This window comes from Callospermophilus lateralis, chromosome 9 (assembly GCF_048772815.1).
Source record: "Callospermophilus lateralis isolate mCalLat2 chromosome 9, mCalLat2.hap1, whole genome shotgun sequence".
Lineage (NCBI taxonomy): Eukaryota > Metazoa > Chordata > Mammalia > Rodentia > Sciuridae > Callospermophilus > Callospermophilus lateralis.
In genome coordinates, this window is record NC_135313.1 from 43289553 (window position 1) to 43310258 (window position 20706).

Genomic DNA, 20706 nt, shown 5'->3' on the forward strand with positions numbered 1-20706 from the left:
AACAAATGTTAGTTCTCTCCTGGCCTTTAATTTCTTATTCTTCACTTCACGGTCTCTTTCATTCTTGTGTTCTGTTTGAGACATCTTATAGTATGTCCTAAATTGCCACCACAGAAATTATCCAAGTATTACAGGTCAGAGTTGGACTAGAGTGGAAGAAAGTAGAAACTTCCATGTCAGAATAGCATATTTTTATTATTGTAGTTCAGAATTGCATTGCTCTTTTGAAAGTTATCTGTCTGGCTATATAACTTGCTCATATGCTAAGTTCTGTACCACTGAACAACATCCCCAGCCCCAGATGCCGCTTATTTGTTAGTGGTTCTTACCAACCCCCAGAACTTGTACATTTGATTAATATCATAAGTGGTTTTGCTCTATTACTTGTAAATGTTTCAGTAGAAAGTGTCATATTATACTATAGTAGAAAGGTTATTCCTTGGGCTGGACTTGTGGCTCTGTGGTAGAGTGCTTGCCTAGCATGTGTGAGGCACTGAGTTTGATCCCCAGCACCACATAAAAATAAACTAATAAAATAAAGGTATTGTGTCCATCTACATCTAAAAAAAAGTTATTCCTCTGTTAACAATCTTTGGGTTGATTTGTTTACCAGATTTATAAGTTTATGTAACATATTACCTTTAAGTCCATATTTACTCACCTTGGTCTTAAAATTATGGTTTATATTTCAGATGCTATCATGAAATTTGGATCACAGAATGTATTCATTTAGCATCCTTGTTGAAATAGCCTCTACTTTATCTTAGAAAAGAAAATGAAGTTCATTCCATGATGAAATGGAATGAATGAGATCCATTCCTCTGGATATGCTTTATAAAAGGTTATATTTATATATGTACATGTATAGATATGAATGTGTACCTTTGAGTTTGTATTACAGTATGCTTATACCATATTCTTTTACATTCGGATAGAAGTGGGAGCAAGATCCCGAAACTTCCCTGATTATTATAAAAGGAGCTGGAGGAAAAGCTTTCTGCGCTGGGGGTGATATCAGAGGTAAAAACTCTCCCTACCCCTCATGTAAATGCTTCCTCCCCACCAGAACTGATAAAGTGTTGGCAAGTTTTTGTGGCAATTTGTAATATGGTATACATTTTTAGAATTTTTTTTGGTTACAAGTTAATCTTAAAAATGCAGAAAAATTTAGAGACTTACCTTTTGCTGGTAGTAGTAGAAAATGAGGAGAATAGAGATTTTTTTTCTTCACTATACATTTGCCCTTTGGAAACTTGGATATTATATCTCTCCTTAAATTATCCTAAACAAGGTATCCATAGTGGTATGTGAATCCACTTCATATTTTAGAATAGCTGATATTAAGCATTTCTTCTGATCATGTTGAGTGACTTCCTAATCTCCAAATATGACCTACTGTTATACATTCCCATAACTTTCACATTTTCCTACTATTTATGATCTAAAGCAAACACTTTCTATATACTTAATGGATTTTTTTCTTTTTTTTTTTTTGGTACCAGGGATTGAATCCAGGGGCACTTTACCATTAAGCCACATCCCCAGACTTCTTGTATTTTATTTAGAGACAAGGTCTGACTGAATTGCTTAGGGTCTTGCTAAGTTGTTGAGGCTGGCTTTGAACTGAAAATCCTCCTTCCTCAAAAAATGTAAGACTTTAATTCAGACTTAAATACCAAGATCCTGGGATTATAGGCATGTACCACTGTGCCAATCTTATTTCTACTTTATATATATATTGTGTGTGTATTTATATATTTACATGTGTATAAACATACAGAGATAAATAAAAGTTACTTTTCAAATTGTTTGGATCAATCTGTACCTGTTAGCTGTTTAAGAGAGAAGAAATATTTCTTAGGATCAAAGTCATGTACTTACTATTACCACTATTCATTGTCCATGTATTATATATACATATAGAAAACTGTTTTTACAATTTATATTTATTTTCTTATGGAGTGGGCAGGATCCAGGGACATTTTCTCCTAGTATTCTTGTTTTGCATATTGGTTTTTTTTTTGTATTGTGATAAGATGATAATATTTGGGTTGATTTGTTCATCAAATTTACAAGTTAATGTAAGTCATTAAGAATAGGAAGAAACAATCTGGATTTAGTATGTAATTTTAAGTATGTATTAGATTTGAAGTAACTGAGTTTTAAAATTGATGTTTAATATAAACTTTGATTGCTTAAACTGATTTGTTAATTAAATAGTTTTTGAATTTGTTGTTTTACCTACAACATGAATTTTTTTGTGTGTATGTATGGTGCTAGGGATTGAACCCAGGGCCTCATATATGCATGTATGTTCTCTGCCTCTGAACTACACTTCCAGCCCCATGTGAATATTTTTAAAAAAATTTCTTAAATTTGTTTTAATCAGTTATACATGACAGTAGAATGCATTTTGACATATACAAATGGAGCACAATTTCTCATTCTTCTGACTGTACCTGGTGCAGAGTCACACCAGTAGTATAATCATGCATATATTTAAGGTAATAATATCTGTCTCATTCTACTGCCCTTCCCTTTCCCAGAGCCCCATGCCTCCCCTCACTCCCCTCTGCATAATCAGGAGTTCCTTTATTCTTCCCTACACTGCCCCCTGAAATGGATCAACATTAACTTACCAGAGAAAATGTTGAGCCTATGGTTTTGGGAATTAACTTATTTCATTATTATGATATTCTCTAGTTTTATCCAGTTACCTGCAAATGCCATAATTGCATTCTTTAAGGTTTTGTAATATTCCGTTGTGTATATAGACTACGTTTTCTTTATCCATTCATCTATTGAAGGGCATCTAGGTTGGTTCCATAGTTTAACTATTGTGAATTGAGCTGCTGTAAATATTGATGTGGCTACATCATTGCAGTATGCTGATTTTAAATACTTTGGGTATAAACCAAGGAGTGGGATAGCTGGGTCAAATGGTGGTTCTGTTCCAAGTTTTCTGAGGAATCTCCATACTGCTTTCAATAGTGGTTGCGCCACTTTCCAGTCTCACCAGCAATGTATAAATTTATTAGTTCTGGAAGTTTTCTGGGAGAATTTTTTGGATCTTCTACATATAGAATCATGTCATCAGCAAATAGTGATATTTTTAGTTTGTCTTTTCCTATTTGTATCCCTTCTTGTTAGGAAGTCAGGTCTTAAACCATTTCCCCCCACATCTTTGTCAACACTTACTATTGCTTGTTAAATAAATAAATATATAAATATAATATATATACACACTTCACTTTATTTATTTATTTATTTGTTTTTTATGTGGTGCTGAGGATTGAACCCAGTGCCTCACCCATGCTAGGAAAGCTTAGAGTACTTTTGATTTGCATTTTTCTAATTGCTGAAGAAGATGAGTATTTTTTCATATGATTGTTGATTGATTGTGTTTCTTCTTCTGTGTCTGTTCAGTTCCTTAGCCCATTTATTGATTGAGTTATTTATTTTTTTTAGTGTTTTTTTTAGTTCTTTGTATATCTTGGGGATTAGTGCTTTGTCTGAGGTGTGTGTGGTAAAGGTTTTTTCCCATTCTGTAGGCTCTCTCTTCACATTATCAGTTGTTTCCTTTGCTGAGAAGAAGCTTTTGAGTTTGAATTCATCCCATTCATTGATTCTTGCTTTTTCTACTTGTGCTTTAGGAGTCTTTTCAGGAAGTCAGGTAGGTCCTAAGCCAACATGATGAGAAATTGAGCCTACTTTTTCTTCTTCTAGGTGCAGGGTCTCTGTTCTAGTGTCTAAGTCTTTGATCCAATAAAAAAGTTGATTTTTGTGCAGGGTGAGAGATAGAGGTTAAATTTTATTCTGCTACATATGGACTTCCAGTTTTCCTAGCAACATTTGTTGAAGAGGCTATCTTTCCTCTAATGACTGTTTTTTGGCACCTTTGTCTAGTATGAGATAACCATATTTATGTGGGTTTGTCTGTGTGTCTTCTACTTTGTACCATTGGTCTACATGTCTATTTTGGTACCAATACCATGCCATTTTTATTTTGATTGCTCTATAATATGGTTTAAGGTCTGGTATTGTGATGCCTCCTGCTTCACTCTTGCTAAAGATACCTTGGCTATTCTGGGTCTCTTCTTTTTCCAAATGAATTTCATGATGGCTTTTTCTATTTCTATGAAGAATGTAATTGAGATTTTTATAGAAATTGCTTTAAATCTGTATAACAGTTTTGATAGTATGACATTTTGATTATATTAATTCTGCCTATCCAAGAGCATGGGAGATCTTTCCATTTTCTGAGGTCTTCTTCAATTTCTTTCTGTAGTGTTCTGTGGTTTTCATTGTAGAGGTCTTTCACCTCTTTTGTTAGATTGATTCCCAAGTAATTTTTTTTTTGAGACTATGGTGAATAGGGTAATTCTAATTTCTCTTGCAGAATAATCATAGAGTGCAATTGATTTATGGGTATTAATTTTATATTCTGATACTTTGCTGAATTCATTTATTAGTTCTAGAAGTTATCTGGTGGAATTTTTTTGATATGATTGTCATCAGCAAATAGTGATAGTTTCAGTTCTTCTTTTCCTATTCATATCCCTTTAATTTCTTTCATCTGTCTGATTGTTCTAGCTAGAGTTTCAGGGACTATGTTGAATACAAGTGGTGAAAGAGGGCATTTCTCGTGTTCCAGTTTTTAGAGGGAATGCTTTCAGTTTTTCTCCATTTAGAATGATGTTGGCCTTGGGTTTAGCATATATAGCTTTTACAATGTTGAGGTATGTTCCCACTACCCCTTGTTTTTCTAGTGTTTTGAACATGAAGAGGTGTATTTTGTCAAATGCTTTCTCAGCATCTATTGAGATAATCCTGTGATTCTTGTTTTAAGTCTATTGATGTGAAGAATTAAGTTTATTGATTTCTGTATGTTGAACCAACCTTGCATCCCTGGGATGAACCCCATTGATTGTAGTACACTGTCTTTTTAATGTTTTCGTATGTGATTTGCCAGAATTTTACTGGGAATTTTTGCGTCTGTGTTCATCAGGAATATTGGTTTGAAGTTTTCCTTCCTTGATGTGACTGTGTTTGGTTTTAGAATCAGGGTGATACTTGCCTCATAGAATGAGTTTGGTAAGGTTCCCTCCTTTTTATTTCTTGGCATAATTTGAGAAGTATTAGTATTACTTCTTTTTTGAAGGTCTTGTAGAACTTGGCTGATAATGCATCTGGTCCTGGGCTTTTTTTGCTGGTAAGCTTTCGACAGCGTCTTTTATTTCCTTGGAGCAGGGTCTGCTCTTGGGCCCCACCTGGAATACCAAGTTTGTTGCTGAAAGCTCAGTACTTGTCCCTGATGAGGACATGATTTTGAGAAAAAGGAAAAGAAGTTTTATTGCTTTGCTAGCCAAGTAGAAACACAGGAGATCCTGTCCTAAAGGCTGTGATTCTCTTGCTTTTGTTTTATCATGTGTGTGTGTGTGTGTGTGTGTGTGTGTGTGTGTGTGTTGCTAGGCAGCAAACCCAGGGCCTTGTGCATACCGTGCAAGCTCTCTACTACTGAGCTATATCCCTAGCCCTTTTTATTTTGAGATATTATCTCACTAAATTGCCCAGGCTGATCTCAAACCTGTGATCCTCTTAAAGCCTTCTGAGCAGTTGGAACAACAGGTATGCACCACCATGCATGTTCATGTATCCCCTTTTATGGGAAAGTATTATCTAAGAATTATTGGTTAGATTTTGAGAAAACCTCTAGAGTTCTGATATATAGTCATCCTTCAGTATCCGCCTCCTGAAGAATTGATTCCTTTCACCCTGGATCCCAAAATCCACAGATGCTCAAATCTCATATAAAATGGTGCTGGGGATGTAGTTCAGTGGTAAGCTTGCCTAGTATGTGCGAAGCCCTGAATTCAATCCCCAACACAGCCAAAACAAAACAAAACAAACAAAAAACATGTATATATCATACAAGTACATTTAATTTATATTTTAGATTATTCTCAGAATTTAAGTACAGGAAAGGCATATGAGTTTGCAGTTTATAGAAGAAAAAATATAGAGATTGATTGCAGTAGGAGCACAGGAGATGTGAAATCTGCATACGAAAAAATTGCAATAGAAATGAAACTATTTGATAGTGTTCATTACTCAGCAAAATATCTACTGAGTGCTTGTTTATTAAGTCAGGCAGCAGAATGCTATAGCAATGTCTTTGAGAAGTCATATTTCCATTGTTACTGACAAATAAGAATGTTACTGTCTTATTTACCTTTCTAGCCTCACCTTTTATCATTTCCCTTTAGTCTTTTAAAACAAATTTATTCTTGATTTTACCTTTGCATCCTTGCTTTTCTGCTTTTGCAGGTACTGCTTCCTTCATTTAAAACTTTCCTCCTGACATTTCTTAGGAATTTCCTACCTGTCTTTTCTTGCCTCTTCTGGAAAGCCATCTTTTAATCACATCCCTCTTTGCTCCCATTCCCATAGCACCCCATTCTTATTTTTGCTATCTGTAGAACCTCCCACTTTAGATAGTAGTTGTAAGCCCTGGGTTTATCTGCACTTTAACCTGCACTTTGATAAATCAGGTTCCCACAACTCACTCCTCAAGTTGTTGATTTACTCATCAACTCATGGAACTCAGAGTAACACATTTACTGATTTATTATAGAGAATATTATAATGAATACATATGGATTGATGCATAGGACAAGGACAGGGTTGTGGTACTTCCATGCCCTTATTGGTCACACCACTCCTAAAAACCTCTACATGTTCACCTGTCCAGAAGCTCTCCAAACCCTTTGCTTTGGTGTTTTTTGGATACTTCATTTTTTTAAGCATTGTTGAAGCATAGAGAACCATGAATTAAAAAGGGTGTGATCTAATGCTTGTACACCGAGTGGCAGGGCTTATCTGTTCTAGTGCTTTGTGGCCTCCCTGTGCAGCATTCCTCCCTCCCACATCTGGGCTAAGACTTCTCAAATGGGGTCTGTGATCTGCTGTCAAACAAAGTGGGTCAAAGAGCAACTTCATGACCAGCTCCAAGATAGAAATATAGGGAAAGGTTTGAGTATGTGACCAGCTTTGAGAAAGAGAAGTTCTAGTTTCTCTGGTCTATTTTGGAGAGGGAGTTATGGGGCCTGGAACTGGGGATAAAAACCAAAATATGTATATTTCATAATACCAAAGTAAGTCAAATAAGAATTTTATCTTGAAACTTTGATACCGGACTGTAGATCTCTAAATATAATATTTCTGTGGTATGATCAGCTTTAATTTTACCAAGACATTTTAGAGTCCCCCACCCAGTACTTAATTATTACAGTATTTTTAATATGTCAACTAGAAAATACATTTTTTGATTTCTAATTGTTCTTCCTTTTCTTTCAATTTCTAATTTTTTCCTTTCTTAGTAATCTCAGATGCTATAAAGGCAAAACAGAAACTTGCTGAAGTTTTCTTCAAAGAAGAATATATACTGAACAATGCCATTGGTATGTGTGTGCTCTAGAAAGCTTTGAAAATGGAATCAAGAAATGGGGTGGGCAGTATGATTTGCTAAGATGTCATCAGTAGGCACTTTTTTTTTTTTTTTTTGGTACTGGGGATTGAACCTAGGGGTGCTTTATCACTGAGTCACATCCTCAGCCCTTTTTATTTTTATTTTGAGGCAAGATCTCATTAAGTTGTTTTGGGATTCACTAAGAGCTAAGACTGACCTTGAACTTAATGATCCTACTGCCTCAGCCACCCAAGTTGCTGGGATTATAGGCATGTGCCACCTTGCCTAATTTATTGAAACTTTTAAATACTATGTGTTGGACCTAAATAAAGTTGATTTAAGTATTTGGACTGCTTATTACAGAACAATTATACCTTAATATTTGTAGGCTATACTTCACTACTGTCTCATGAAATCAATTTGAAAACATGGATTTCTAATCATACAGTTAGCTTTCTTATTGAACAAAAAACTTGGGTCTCAGCTTTCTATATAAAATGTATCATTTCCTAATTCTCAAGGAACTCTGAAATGAAAATTTTTTATAGTCAAAGTTCTAGTTTCACTGGAAGCAAAGCAGTATTTACTTTTATCAAAATGTGTTTTCAAAAGTTAAGTTATAGGGAATAACAGTAAATACTTATGTACCCACCAGTCCAGTAATAACAGATATCAATATACTATTTTTGCTTGTTATTGAAAATTTTATTTAAAAGAAATAAAGTATTTTAATTTTTAAAGTCATATTCAGCCCATTTTTTGGTTTTCCTTCATGTCATTCCTTTATCTAAGCAGAAGCAACCATTGGTTGTGTGTAGTGATGTAACCATAACTTAACTTTACTAAATGCTTATAAACTTGTTAGTGTTTTGAAATATACATAAAAATTCTTACTATGTATAGATGTTCCCTGATTTAGAGTGGTTTACTTTAATCATTCACATTTACAATGGTGTGAAAGCAGTACGTGTTCTAGTCCGCGTTCTGTAGAAACTATTCAAATTTAGAATTTTGACCTTTCTTGGGCTTGTGATATGTAGTTCAGTACTCTCTCACGATATTGGGCAGAGCAGTAAGGCTCCTAGTCAGCTATGAGTTCACAAAGTGAACATCTACTGTGATGTTTGCTAAATTATATATGTTAAAATGTTATTTTACTTGCAATAGTTACAATTTAATAGTGGTTTTATTGGATGAAAATTCATTATAAGTCAAGGAGAATCTATATGCTGTTCCAATAAGTTGTTTTTAATAACATGAGTGTAACTATATAATAATTATGACTATATGTCCATATTATTTATTCTACATTTATGGATATCTTAAGTTATTTCTAGTTTTTAACTAATGTAGGTGATTATGACCTTATGATGTCCATGTGTTAAAATTTCTTTAGAAATAATTATGTGGAATTGATGGCTCATAGAATTAATGCATCTTTTTTTCTAAATTCTTCCAAAAATGTTTTTTTCTATACATCTTTTGTCATGACTACCCTTGGATTTTTCATCTTCCAGAATTGCTAAGTGGATCAAAACATTGAAGTTTTATACTGCCATTTGATAAGGAGGTAATCTTATCAAAAAGCTATAGTTGAAACTCAATGATTTATATTTTTGTTATATTCTGGCCAACTTTCCCTCTCACAGGAAAAACAAAAGAGGGAATGGATGGATGACAATAAAAGTTCATATGATTACCCAAATTTTCAACTGGGAAAGGACATCTGAGGCCATATGTTAAGTCTCATCATCTTTTAGATGAGGATACACACATACACATACATACATACATACATACATATACACACACACACACTCTTATCTGTCATGCATATATATTATATATAATTTATATCTATGTATTTATCATTTAATACCTAGTTGAATTGCCAATTAATGATAAAGCTGAAGCTAGAATCTGGGTCTTCTAATTCTCAGGCCATGCTTTTTCTTGTATGCTGTACTTTGTTGTATGTATCCAGATACTTTAGTTATATGAAAAACAAATATGTTCTTTAAAATACAACTGTGCATATAAATATCAGTGACTTATAAAATAAATACTATATTTCTTAATAGCTGAGTTACATGATAATTTGTTTCAAATTGAAGTTTGAGTTGTTAATGAATAGCTAATCAGAATTGTGTATGGATTGACATTTAAAAAATATTTTATAAGCTTTACAATAGTCCTCTTTGATATTTCTTACAAAAACCTCCTAGGAATAATAGAGTCTATATAACATGATTTTTGAAAAACTGAATATATTGAAAATATTGCAACTAAAATTATAGGTCTGTTTCTTTTAGCTTCTCTCCAGAAACCATACGTTGCACTTATTGATGGAATTACAATGGGTGGGGTAAGTAGTCTTTTTGCTCTCTCCATTGATGAGTGAGTTGTATTAAAAATAAGTTACTAATTATTAAATGGAAATGAGGTGATGAAAATAATAGAACTCTCTGAAACAAAATCATATGTGGATTAGATTTTGAATCCTGACAGAATTGGTTTAGAGTATTTGCTTATAGCAGTTTTAGACTTATCTCAACCCATAAGAATATTTTTTGTTCTTAATTATGTTATATATTATTTTAATTTTTTTTTCAATTAGCAAAATTTCTTTTCTCTCTCTCCCCCTCTCTCCCCTCTCTCCCCTCTCTCCCCCCCTCTCCCCCTCTCTCCCCCCTCTCCTCTTCTCTCCCCGCCCTCTCTTTTTGTATCAGATATTGAACCTGGAGCACATAACCACTAGCCACAAGGTCTTGCTAAGTTGCTTAAGATCTCACTAAGTTGCTGAGGCTGGCCTTGAACTTTAAATCCTCCTGCCTCCTGAGTTGCTGAGATTACATGTATGCATCACCAAGCAACAAAAACTGAATTCTTTTTGTTCATATGTAGAGCCTTTTATTCTACTTACAAATCAATTTCTTGCTTTCAACAGCTTCAGAAGAGAAACAGGAATGTAAAGTTTTTCCCTTAGACTATTAGTGATGGAAATGTGGTTGACTAAATTTTATCTATTGTATATAATTTCACCTTGGTGGAAGTGCTTGTAATCTTTAGGAAATTCTCTAAAACTGCATTTTTATCAGTTGACACATGTATTTTGCCTCTGCTATTATAAAGAATTCTGAAATGTAACTGACTTTGAATGACTTGATATGGAGTTCGGATGAATGTGAAATAATTACAGAACAAATAGTAAATTATATGGTCATGACTATAATAAAGACAAGCCTTTAAAGAAGTGAGGGTTCAGAATGGATCTTTATGGGGGAAAAGGGGCTTGCTTCATGGAAAAGATGGAGAATTTAACTCAGCTTAGAAAGATAGTATGGGGAGAAAAAGTAATATCTTTTGTTTATCCAATTGCAAGGGTCATGGCTGACACAGCTAGAACAAAAGATTAACAAGAGAGAAGCTTAACATTTATTTAATCAAAGTTTTACAAGATGCAGGAATATTAAAAACCCAAAGACCAGGGAAGACTGTATTTTATAAGGGTTTGATGCAGACTGGATGGTTTGGAGAGAATATAATTGCAGAAAAGGAGTACGAAACAGTGGTGCTAGACTGGGGGACTTAACAAGGCCTGTTGCTCAGGTTCTTGGCCTCCCTGATAGCATTCCTTCCTCTAGCCATAATGCAGGATGCTCTTCACTTGACAGTCTAATGATATACTTTTAGGAAAGGTTGCTCAGAGAATTCCTTTATTGCTAGCTGTTGTAGAAAGACCTTGAAAATATGGCCCTTTGGGACATGTGATCTGAACCCTAATAACAGATAGAACTTAGCCTATCTAAGGCTAAAGAGTAGAATTTCAAAAATTCTACCTGCTGGCTGTAGATTGTAGTGCCATGCCTGTGATCCCAATGACTTTGGAGACTGAGGCAGAAGAATTGCAAGTTTGAGGCCAGCCTGTGCAACTTGGTGAGACCCTCTCTCAGAATTTTTTTTAAAAATTGAAAAAGGTATGGGGATGTAGCCAATGGTAGAATGCTTGTCTGGTTCAATCCCAATTTGGAATACAGATTTCCCTCTCCTTCCTTATTCTTGTGGAACTACCGTAAATTAAGCCTCTTGGGTATCAGGAATTGCTTAGATCCTGTACATCATTTTGGGGGTGCTGGTTCCACTAGCAGCTGTGTGGTTAGAAAGCAGAATCAGGGACAGCCTAATGGTCTCTTTTTGTTGGGTGATATAGGACATGGTTTAGTTTACTTTCTTTGTCATGGAAGTGTTAACCTGGGAAAAATAAAATCTCTTAAAAAATAAAAATAAAAAAAAACTTGTCAACTAAGGGAAAAGTCAAATAATCTGACATATTGAGGGAGAGCCACTCTGTGAATATAGAGAACCAAGAAAAAGTGAAAAGACAAGCAATACGCATACCCAATAGCATAAAAGAAAATGTGGCCCCAATGAAACAGGAGATAACCCCCATAAGGAGATAGCAAACTCAGATAGCTTCCAGTTGAAAAGGGGAACAAGTAATATAAGGAAGGATGATGAAGAACTAAAATACAATAGCAGAACTGACATTTCATTTTGAAAGCAATAGGTGAGAAAGAATTGAATATTACAAATAGTGAAGCTGTATCTGTGGAGAACAAACTTGAGAAATTCTCTCAAAACAAAAAAGGTTAAAAAAAAAAGGATAAAAATGATGAGGATTGGAGATGGAAGATAGCTCCGTTTTAGAGTGTGTGTTTAACATGCTAGAGGCCCTGGCTTCAATCCCCAGAGCCAAAAAAATGGACTAATTTTAATATGAAAAGATTGGTGAAGTGTCCTGTAGTGATATCAACAGGCAGAATGTCCTCTTCTTTACAGAAGCCTGGGAAGAATCTTTGCACTACACCTTATCTGAACACACTGGTTGTTCCTTTTGTAGCAGCCTTTTTAAACTAGAATTACACCAATTAAGTCTTAGTATCTGAAGGCAATGGCTTTCCAGGTGTTATCTCTGCAGTAGCAGCAGTAGCAGTGTTTGGGAACTTATTAGAAATGCATAATTTTCTATCCCACACCAGGGTCAAACCAAGATCTTAGATGCCGCAGTCTGTTTAAACAGGCCCTCCAGGTGATTCATCGCCTTAAAGCAGCCACTGTGTGTAATGAATTAACTTCTATCCCATTTTTGTCCTGTGCTTTTTAGAATGGTACTCTGTTCCGTCCTTGGGAGAATTGAGAAAATAGTCATGTCATTACAACAACCCATGGTTGAGATGAAGAACCCTTAGGAGAGAAATTTTGTTTTACATTACATTTTATCTGCTCCCCTAAAACAAACAAACAAACAAAAAACTTATGTGTCTTTTCTCCCATTAGGTCTGCCTATCACATTCTTAAAAACTTAAGTTCTAATTTTTCTTCTTTTTGACAGTCATAAAAACTATTACAATTAGACGTGATTTCTTCCTTCATTTGAGTCAGTATATTCATCTGAACTCAAAATTTGGTGTTTTTTTTTTTTTTTTTTTTTTTTTTTTTTTTAGAGAGAGAGAGAATCTTTTTTGTAGATGAACACAACACAATGCCTTTATTTTTATGTGGTGCTGAGAATTGAACCTGGGTCCCGCCTGTGCTAGGTGAGTTCTCTACTGCTGAGCCACAATCCCAGACCAATATTCATCTGAACTCAAAATTTGGTGTTTGTACCTCATTGTTATTTTATGATATGGTTTGTTTCCCTAGGAATATCAGGTGATTTGTAAAGGCAATGTTCCCATAAGAACATGCCAATGTGTGCACGTATATAAAAAATACATTATTAAAAATCCTATTCTGATAATGTCTTGTATAGCCTTTTGAAAGAGTAAAATGAACAGATTAGAGTGAACTGGCTTTTTTTGTAATGGAAATTTTTTATGTAGCTTGGTTTTGAAAGCTAAATTTTTATGTTTCATTTACAAACTAGTTAACCTAAAACTTTTCATGAACTCTAGCTTTTAAATATATTTCTCTAGATCAATGACTCTCGACTTTGACTGCACTTTAGTACCATTTGGGAGTCTTTAAAATATTCTCAGAGCCCAAGCTTTCCTCAACTCCCATAACCATTAAATTGGATAAATTGGATATTGGAGTTGGACCTATTTATTTTTAAAGCCCCCTAGTGATACTAAATGAGTGTCAGGTTAAGGATTCCTGATCATAATTAGTGTGTGGTTCAGAGTCAGTCACTTGTGTAACTCTTTCTAAATTTTCAAAAGGCAATGATTCTCTTATTCTGGCTGGTATCAGAATCACTCGGAGGACTTGTTAAAATACAACCCCCCTCCACCCCATTTCCAGTTTAGTAAGTCTAAAGTGTGGCCTGTGAATTTGTATTTTTGAACAGGTTCTTAGATGCTGTTGATGATGCTGGAGGCAAGGTCACTTTAGACAACATTTCTGTAAGATGTTGAGAACAGTTTGTTACTCAAAAGTTTTTATTTTCAGCTGGACACAGTATGCATGCCTGTAATCCCAGGAGATTGGGAGGCTGAGGCAGGAGGGTTGCGAGGTCAAAGGCAGCCTAAGCAAAAGTGAGGCTCTAAGCAACTCAGTGAGACCCTGTCTCTAAAGAAGTACAAAATAGGGCTGGGACTATGACTCAGTGATTGAGTGCCCCTGAGTTCAACCCCCAGTATCTTGCTCTCCCCCTAAAAGTTTTTATTTTCGAATTTTTCATTAGAATTTGTGGTACATAATTGTTACATGCAAACACATTTTTAATTGGTTAAAAGAAAAACTTCAGACAAAATTAATAGTTTATTTGAGCAAAGAACATGAATTGGACTGCACTCAGCATTGGAAGGGTTGTGAGACCTCTGCCTGGCAGCAGGGAGCTTTTATAAGCTGAACACAGAAACAAAGCAAAATTTGCATTATTTGGGTATAGTATTATTAGTTGGCTGCCTGTGATTGACTGAAATTCATCAGTTTTTGTTTTGTTTTGTTTTTGTTTGTTTGTTTGTTTTACTAACACTTCTAAATTGGGTTGGTTTTAAGTAATAGGGTTGAGGTATCTTACAAAGGACCTAAAAGTACAGAAACAGTATTAGGTCAGTGACCTTCTATTTATTTAAATGAACAAACCTAATATATAACTGTGAATAAATTGGAGCAAATAAGGCTTAAGAAAAAGTTTTAGGAATAGTAGTTGTCTCTGTTTTTGTTTTGATTCTGGTCAATACATTTTTTTTTTAAATACTAAAAGAATTTTCTTAGGAATTTGAACAATCCAAAAGACTGTGTCAGAAAGCTTGATTTTACCTCCTTCCTCTCTTGCTGTAGAAAGTATTATTTTTTTACCCAACATGGAAAATTACAGTTTTACTGCCATGCACTATGAAGAATGGCACAGGACTTTGCAGGGGAGATAGCTAAATTCTATTTTGTTTCAGATTTTGAAAATTCAAACATTTACTCTGTTTTGGTATTTAGTAAGATAAAAATGTTACTGAGTGGTTCTTCACATAGTTAATCCAAATGATATGAAAACTTTTGTTTTTCCAATATTTCTGAAGAAAGATTTGAGCAGTTTTGGGATATATCTTAGTGATAGAATACCTGCCTAATGTGTGTGAGACCCTGGATTCAATCCCTAATACTGAAACAACAATACAGAGAAATGATTTTTTTTTAAATGAAGAGATATTGGAAATAATAGTTAATTCTATTTCTGAAGGATAAAAAATTCTAATGTGTTTTTCCCATTAAATCTCTAGATTACATTTTCTTATGCTAATATATAACAGAAGGGAAGGTTGTTTAAAAATTAAAGTTTAAATAGATATAGAAGAAAGGGGAGAGAGAAAGAACCTGGTAGATTAGAGGAAGAATGTACTTCCCAGCAGTTCCTCAGCATCAGACTTACAAAGTGGAAAGACTGTTTCTCAGCAAATGGGTAACAAAGGGGACTCACTGAAACTTAACATTGGACTATGAAAGAAACTAGAGACATAGAAACAAACTTTAAACAGATAAGGAATAGTATGTTAGAGACATGCCACTTGGCTGGTGGCTGCCAGTGAAGGGAAGCAGGGAGCACAGACAGAAAACCTGTGAATTAGAGACGAGGCTGATCTTCATGAACACAGACTCAGTGGGGAAAAGAGTTCAATGAAACCAACCAAAATTTGCTCAAATCCCCAGGATGGAGAGTTCAGGGAGAACTGAGGTCTCTGGCCCAGAAAACAACAGAAGGCACAGCTTGGGACTATCCATAAACACTGTGTGGCAGCCTGCAGAGACAAAGTGGGAACATGTAAAGGAAGTAATCACCAGTCATATTTTATGACCTGCAGAGTGTGCTGAACCAAAGCGACTGAAATAGCATCAAAGAAAATTATATCTGGCTCATATAGGCTCCAACTACCAAGGAGAGAAATCTCTCTGTTGCTGGTATCCCACAAGAGCTTTTGGGAAGATACCTATAGCTACCACCCAGGAGTGTCTGCACTCCAGGGTCGATACCTGGTAATTCCATTCATAGCACTGTAGGTAAAACCTGTGGAGGGTTAGTTCCTATTCCCTAAAAATGGATTTTATGAGGGCCCCCAGAAATTCAGCCACCTAGCAGAGATTGGCCTTTCCCCTGCAATAGGAGGCATGGATCAAATCCCAAATACCAACCAACAGAGTTCCACAATTCACCCAAGACAAAACTGCAACTACTGAAACTTCCTATTTAGAGTTCTGTATCATCCCTGCTACAGGATGCCACAATTCATCAGAACTCCAGGTCTTACCCACGCTGTCACTGGGAGATTAGAAACTAAGAACTAGTACTCTTGGCTGGCAGCTAGGTGAGAAACACAAAGACATTGGACTTAACAACCCTTGACCTAAGGGGTACAGAGCTAAAAATAAATATAAAAAATGAAAATTCATTTCTGCCAATAGTTTTGACCACTGTAGTGGAAACAGACCCTTTATTTTTCATTAAATTTTCTTTCTCTTTTTTTCTTCTTATTTTTCCTGTTCCCATTTATATAATTATATAAAATTAAAAAACCTTTAAACTTTTTTCAAACATCATTTCATATTGTGTATTTTCACTTTTTTCCATTATATATAATTTTTTTGTGTGTATGTCCTTGTTGTGCCAATAGAATTGAAAAAATATGTAATTTCATGTTCACCTTAATAGCTTTCTTCTGCACCTATTATTTAGCCTTGATTTGAATTTGGTGGGATATAATTATATGAGGATTTGAATTGTTTTGATCTTATATTTGTGAGTTTGTTTGTATCTTGGTTTGTGGAGAGTGTTGACAGAGAATAGGAGAGAAGTGGCCGAGATTGGGGGTCTCTGTTGACTTCATGGCTGTGGCATACCCTGAGAATGTTTCTGTGCAAGGGCACAGGATGCTTAGCTGCTATGGTAATGCTCCACCTGAGGAGGCTCTGTGCAAGAGTCTTACCAGCTTTGACCTTGATCTCAGACACTTAAATCCCAGGTATAGAGGAATTCTCATGAAAGACAATCACAATGTTTCACCTGCTCTACTACTCCTGAGCCTGCCTGCCTAACAATAACTTTAAAGAATGGGCCTCCTTGAGCACTACACAAACTCCTAACATTGCACATTGCAACTGTGGAAAAGCTGCATAGATGTTTCTAGTTTTTTCTGAGTACAAAGAATAATGCTTGCATAGTCTTTAACCTGATAATGAGACATATATAAATAAAGGTTGCCATTATAACTCTTTAGATCTGCTCCTCCATCAGAGAACACCTGATGTGCCATCAGAGAGCAGCCCTCCATCTGATCCCAGCTATTTATCTTCATAAGCTGCATGTGTGAGTCTCTTCTAATCCCCTATCACTCCTCACTGGTACTGCAAGTTTGGCTGTGCAGGATGCAGCATTGGTTCTGGTCCTTCTATCTCCCTTTCTTCACTCTGTTCCTCCATTAATAGCCAAAATTTCCTTTTCCCTCATCCTCTCTTGTTTTTCATTGCTTTCAGTTTTTTATTTCTTCTGTTCAATTGACATCTGCTTCCTGCCTCTCCTCTGATCACTTTTTAAAAAATATATTTCAAACTTGCCTTCCTACCCAATATTTCTCTTACTTAAGAAACAATAATCTCACTAATTTTATATAGTTTATTTAATTCCTGCCCTGTTCACATTGTGATTATTAACATGGTGAATAATATCATAGACACCTGCTGTCAAATGTCTGATCTAGTTCACAGATTTTTATTGTTGGTACTGATGTTAAATGCTGATTCCTTATCTATACCTATACCTATACCTATAACTCTATCTATCTATCTATCTATTCCTATATAGGTGGCAGGTAGTATTATAGATGTCAAAGTAGACAACCTGACCTTCATCCTAAGACTGTATTCTGTTGCTGACATTTGTGCCATCTTTGATTTCTCCTCCCTTTAAAAGGGGCTATAGAGTGATTGAGACCATATCAAGAGCACAGGGTAGAGATATTGCTGCTGAAAAATACAACTCAGCCAAGCAACAATGAATCTTATTCCACACATGATCTAGCCCCACTTGAGCTTCAACTCATAGAAATGGGATAGCAAAAACCAGGCCCCAGGGAGGAAAATCAGAGGTGGACTTCATATCCCACCCTTTAACATCTACTTATATATTAAAATCAGAGAAGTCCTAGAACAAAAAAGATAACTGTACTCAAGAGGACACACATAGAATAAAGAAAGGGGAAATCCATTTAAATAGATGTACAAGTCTAAGACCTCTGAAAACATGAGGAAACAGGCAAAGAAATCTTTCCCCCCAATTCGCAATCCTCTAAGGATTCCAAAGATGTGGAAGGGGATAGAATTCCAGAGAAAGATTCTAAAAAACTGATTATTAAAATTTTCAGTTGAATTAAAAAAAAAACACTAAGTCATGAATTAAGAACAAGTACAGGAGATGAAAAATCATTTCAATAAAGAAATAGATATATTGAAAAGACACCAGTCAGAATTTTTGGAAATGAAGGGCACAAATTAAAAATTCAGTTGAAGCCATCAGCAGATTAGATTGCATAAAAAATTGAACTTAAGCCCTTGAAGATAGAGCTTCAGGCCTTGAAGATAGGTACATTAACTTGAATATGCAATAAAGGGGGAAAATGACAAAACATGATCAAAATATATAAGACCAAACCTGAGAATCATTGGGATTAAAGAACACATGGTGATACAAAATGTAGGCATAAAGAACATTTTCAATAAGGTAGTCACAGAAATGAGATAGATCTTCCCATATTAGAAATGAAATAGACATTCACACAGGAGGTATACAGTACAGCAAATAGACCAAACCAGACAAGAAGCTCCTGAAAACACATCTTAGTCAAAATGCCTAAGAGAAAATAAAGAATATTAAATGATGTAATAGAAAATCATCAGATCACATTTAGAGGCAAACTAATAACACTTCTAACTTCTCAATTCAGACCCTGGAATGAGATATTCCAAACTCTTAAAAAAAGAAAAAAAATTGCCAAATAAGATCGCTATACCCAGCAAAGCTCTCTTTCAAATTCAATGGGAAAATAAAAACTATCCATGACAAGGATAAACTATAAGACTTCATGACCACCAAGCCAACACAACAAAGACTACTGAAAAATAAACTGCAAAAAATTAAAATGGCAGGAAACCACAAACACATATTCATACTAACACTGAATGTAAATGGTCTCAACTCCCTAGTTAAAAGAAATAGGTTAGCAGAATGGATAAAAACAAACAAGATTCAACTATATGCTGTTTGCAAGAGACTCCTCTCATAGGCAAAGAGACAGGCTGAAGGCAAAAGGATGGAAAATTTTTCCATGTGAATGGAATCTGAAAACAAGCCAGAGGAGCTATTCTCATAACTGACAAAGCAGATTTCAAGTCAAAATTAGAAGAGACAAGGCCACTACATCCTGGCAAAAGAAAAAAAATCTAACAAGAAGATATAATGATAGTAAATATATATGCCCCAAATGTCAACACACCCAGTTATATTAACAAAAAAAAAAAAAAAAAAGTACTCCTTGGGGCTGAGGCTGCACCTCAGTTGGTAGAGTGTGTGTAGAGTTGCCTTCCACTTGTGAGGCACTGGGTTCGATCCTCTGCACCACATAAAAATAAAGATATTGTGTCTATGACTAAAAAATTAAAAAAGTACTCCTTGCCATTAAATCTCAGGTAGACCCCAATATAATAATACTGGATGGTGGTAATACACCCTTATCACCAATCAAAGCATAAGATCATCATAAGGTCATCAAAACATAAGATCAGTAAAGATTTCCAATCTAATACTCTAAATCAAATGGACTTAATAGATATCTACAGAGTATTTCACCCCAAACAGCTGAATTTACATTCTTTTCACCAGCTTATGGAACCTTTTAAATTAGACCATATTCTGGATCACATTGTAAGTCTTGGTGAATACAAAATTGATATAATCCCATGCATGCTATCAGAGCATAATAGAATGAAACTAGAAATCAACAGCACACAAAAAACAATAGAAACCACATAAGTACATGTAGATTAAATAGTATTCCTTTAAATGAAGAATGAATCAAAGAATAAATCAAATTTTTTTAAAAAAAATATTTTAAAGTTGTTGATGGACCTTTATTTACTTATTTGTATGTGGTGCCGAGAATCAAACCCAGCGCCTCATGCTTGCCAGGCAAGCGTGTTACCACTGATCTACAATCCCAGCCCCAGAAATCAAATTCTTAGTAGCAAATGGAAACAGATAAAACATCAAAATCTCTGGGACTGTATGAAAGCAGTTCTAAAAGGAAAATTTATAGTATTTAGTGTCTACATTAAAAGAAAAGATCACAAATAAGCTTATATTTCAAGGTCTTAGAAAAGGAAGGACAAACGATTTCAAATCAGAGGAGAAGACAGGAAATAATAAAGATTAGAGACAAAATTAGTGAGGTTGAAAATAAAAATACAACATACAGGATCAATGCAATGAAGAATTTGTTCTTCAAAAAGAAAAATAAGATTGATGAACCCCTAACCAAACTAACAAAAAGAAGACAAGATCCAAATCAATAAAATTAGAGATGAAGAAAGAGATCTCACTACAGATACTTCTAAAATACAGAGGATCAGAAACTGTTTTGAAAATTTATACTTCAATCAATGCAAATTCTGGAAGACATTGACAAATTTGTAGGCACATTTGACCTTTTCAAATTGAACCAGGAGGATATAGAAAATCTAAACAGACCAATATC

The 20706-nt window shown here is 34.9% G+C and overlaps 1 protein-coding gene across 2 annotated transcripts in view; it reads left to right on the forward strand.

Annotated features, from left to right (window-relative positions):
- Hibch (3-hydroxyisobutyryl-CoA hydrolase) overlaps positions 1-20706 on the forward strand; it is an 87989-nt gene that overhangs the window by 16516 nt on the left and 50767 nt on the right. For both annotated transcript variants that reach the window (XM_076866067.2, XM_076866068.2), the window contains exons 4-6: positions 936-1020; positions 7380-7460; positions 9781-9833. In XM_076866067.2, coding sequence (XP_076722182.2) covers positions 936-1020; positions 7380-7460; positions 9781-9833 — 219 coding nt within the window. The remainder of the gene's footprint in view (positions 1-935; positions 1021-7379; positions 7461-9780; positions 9834-20706) is intronic.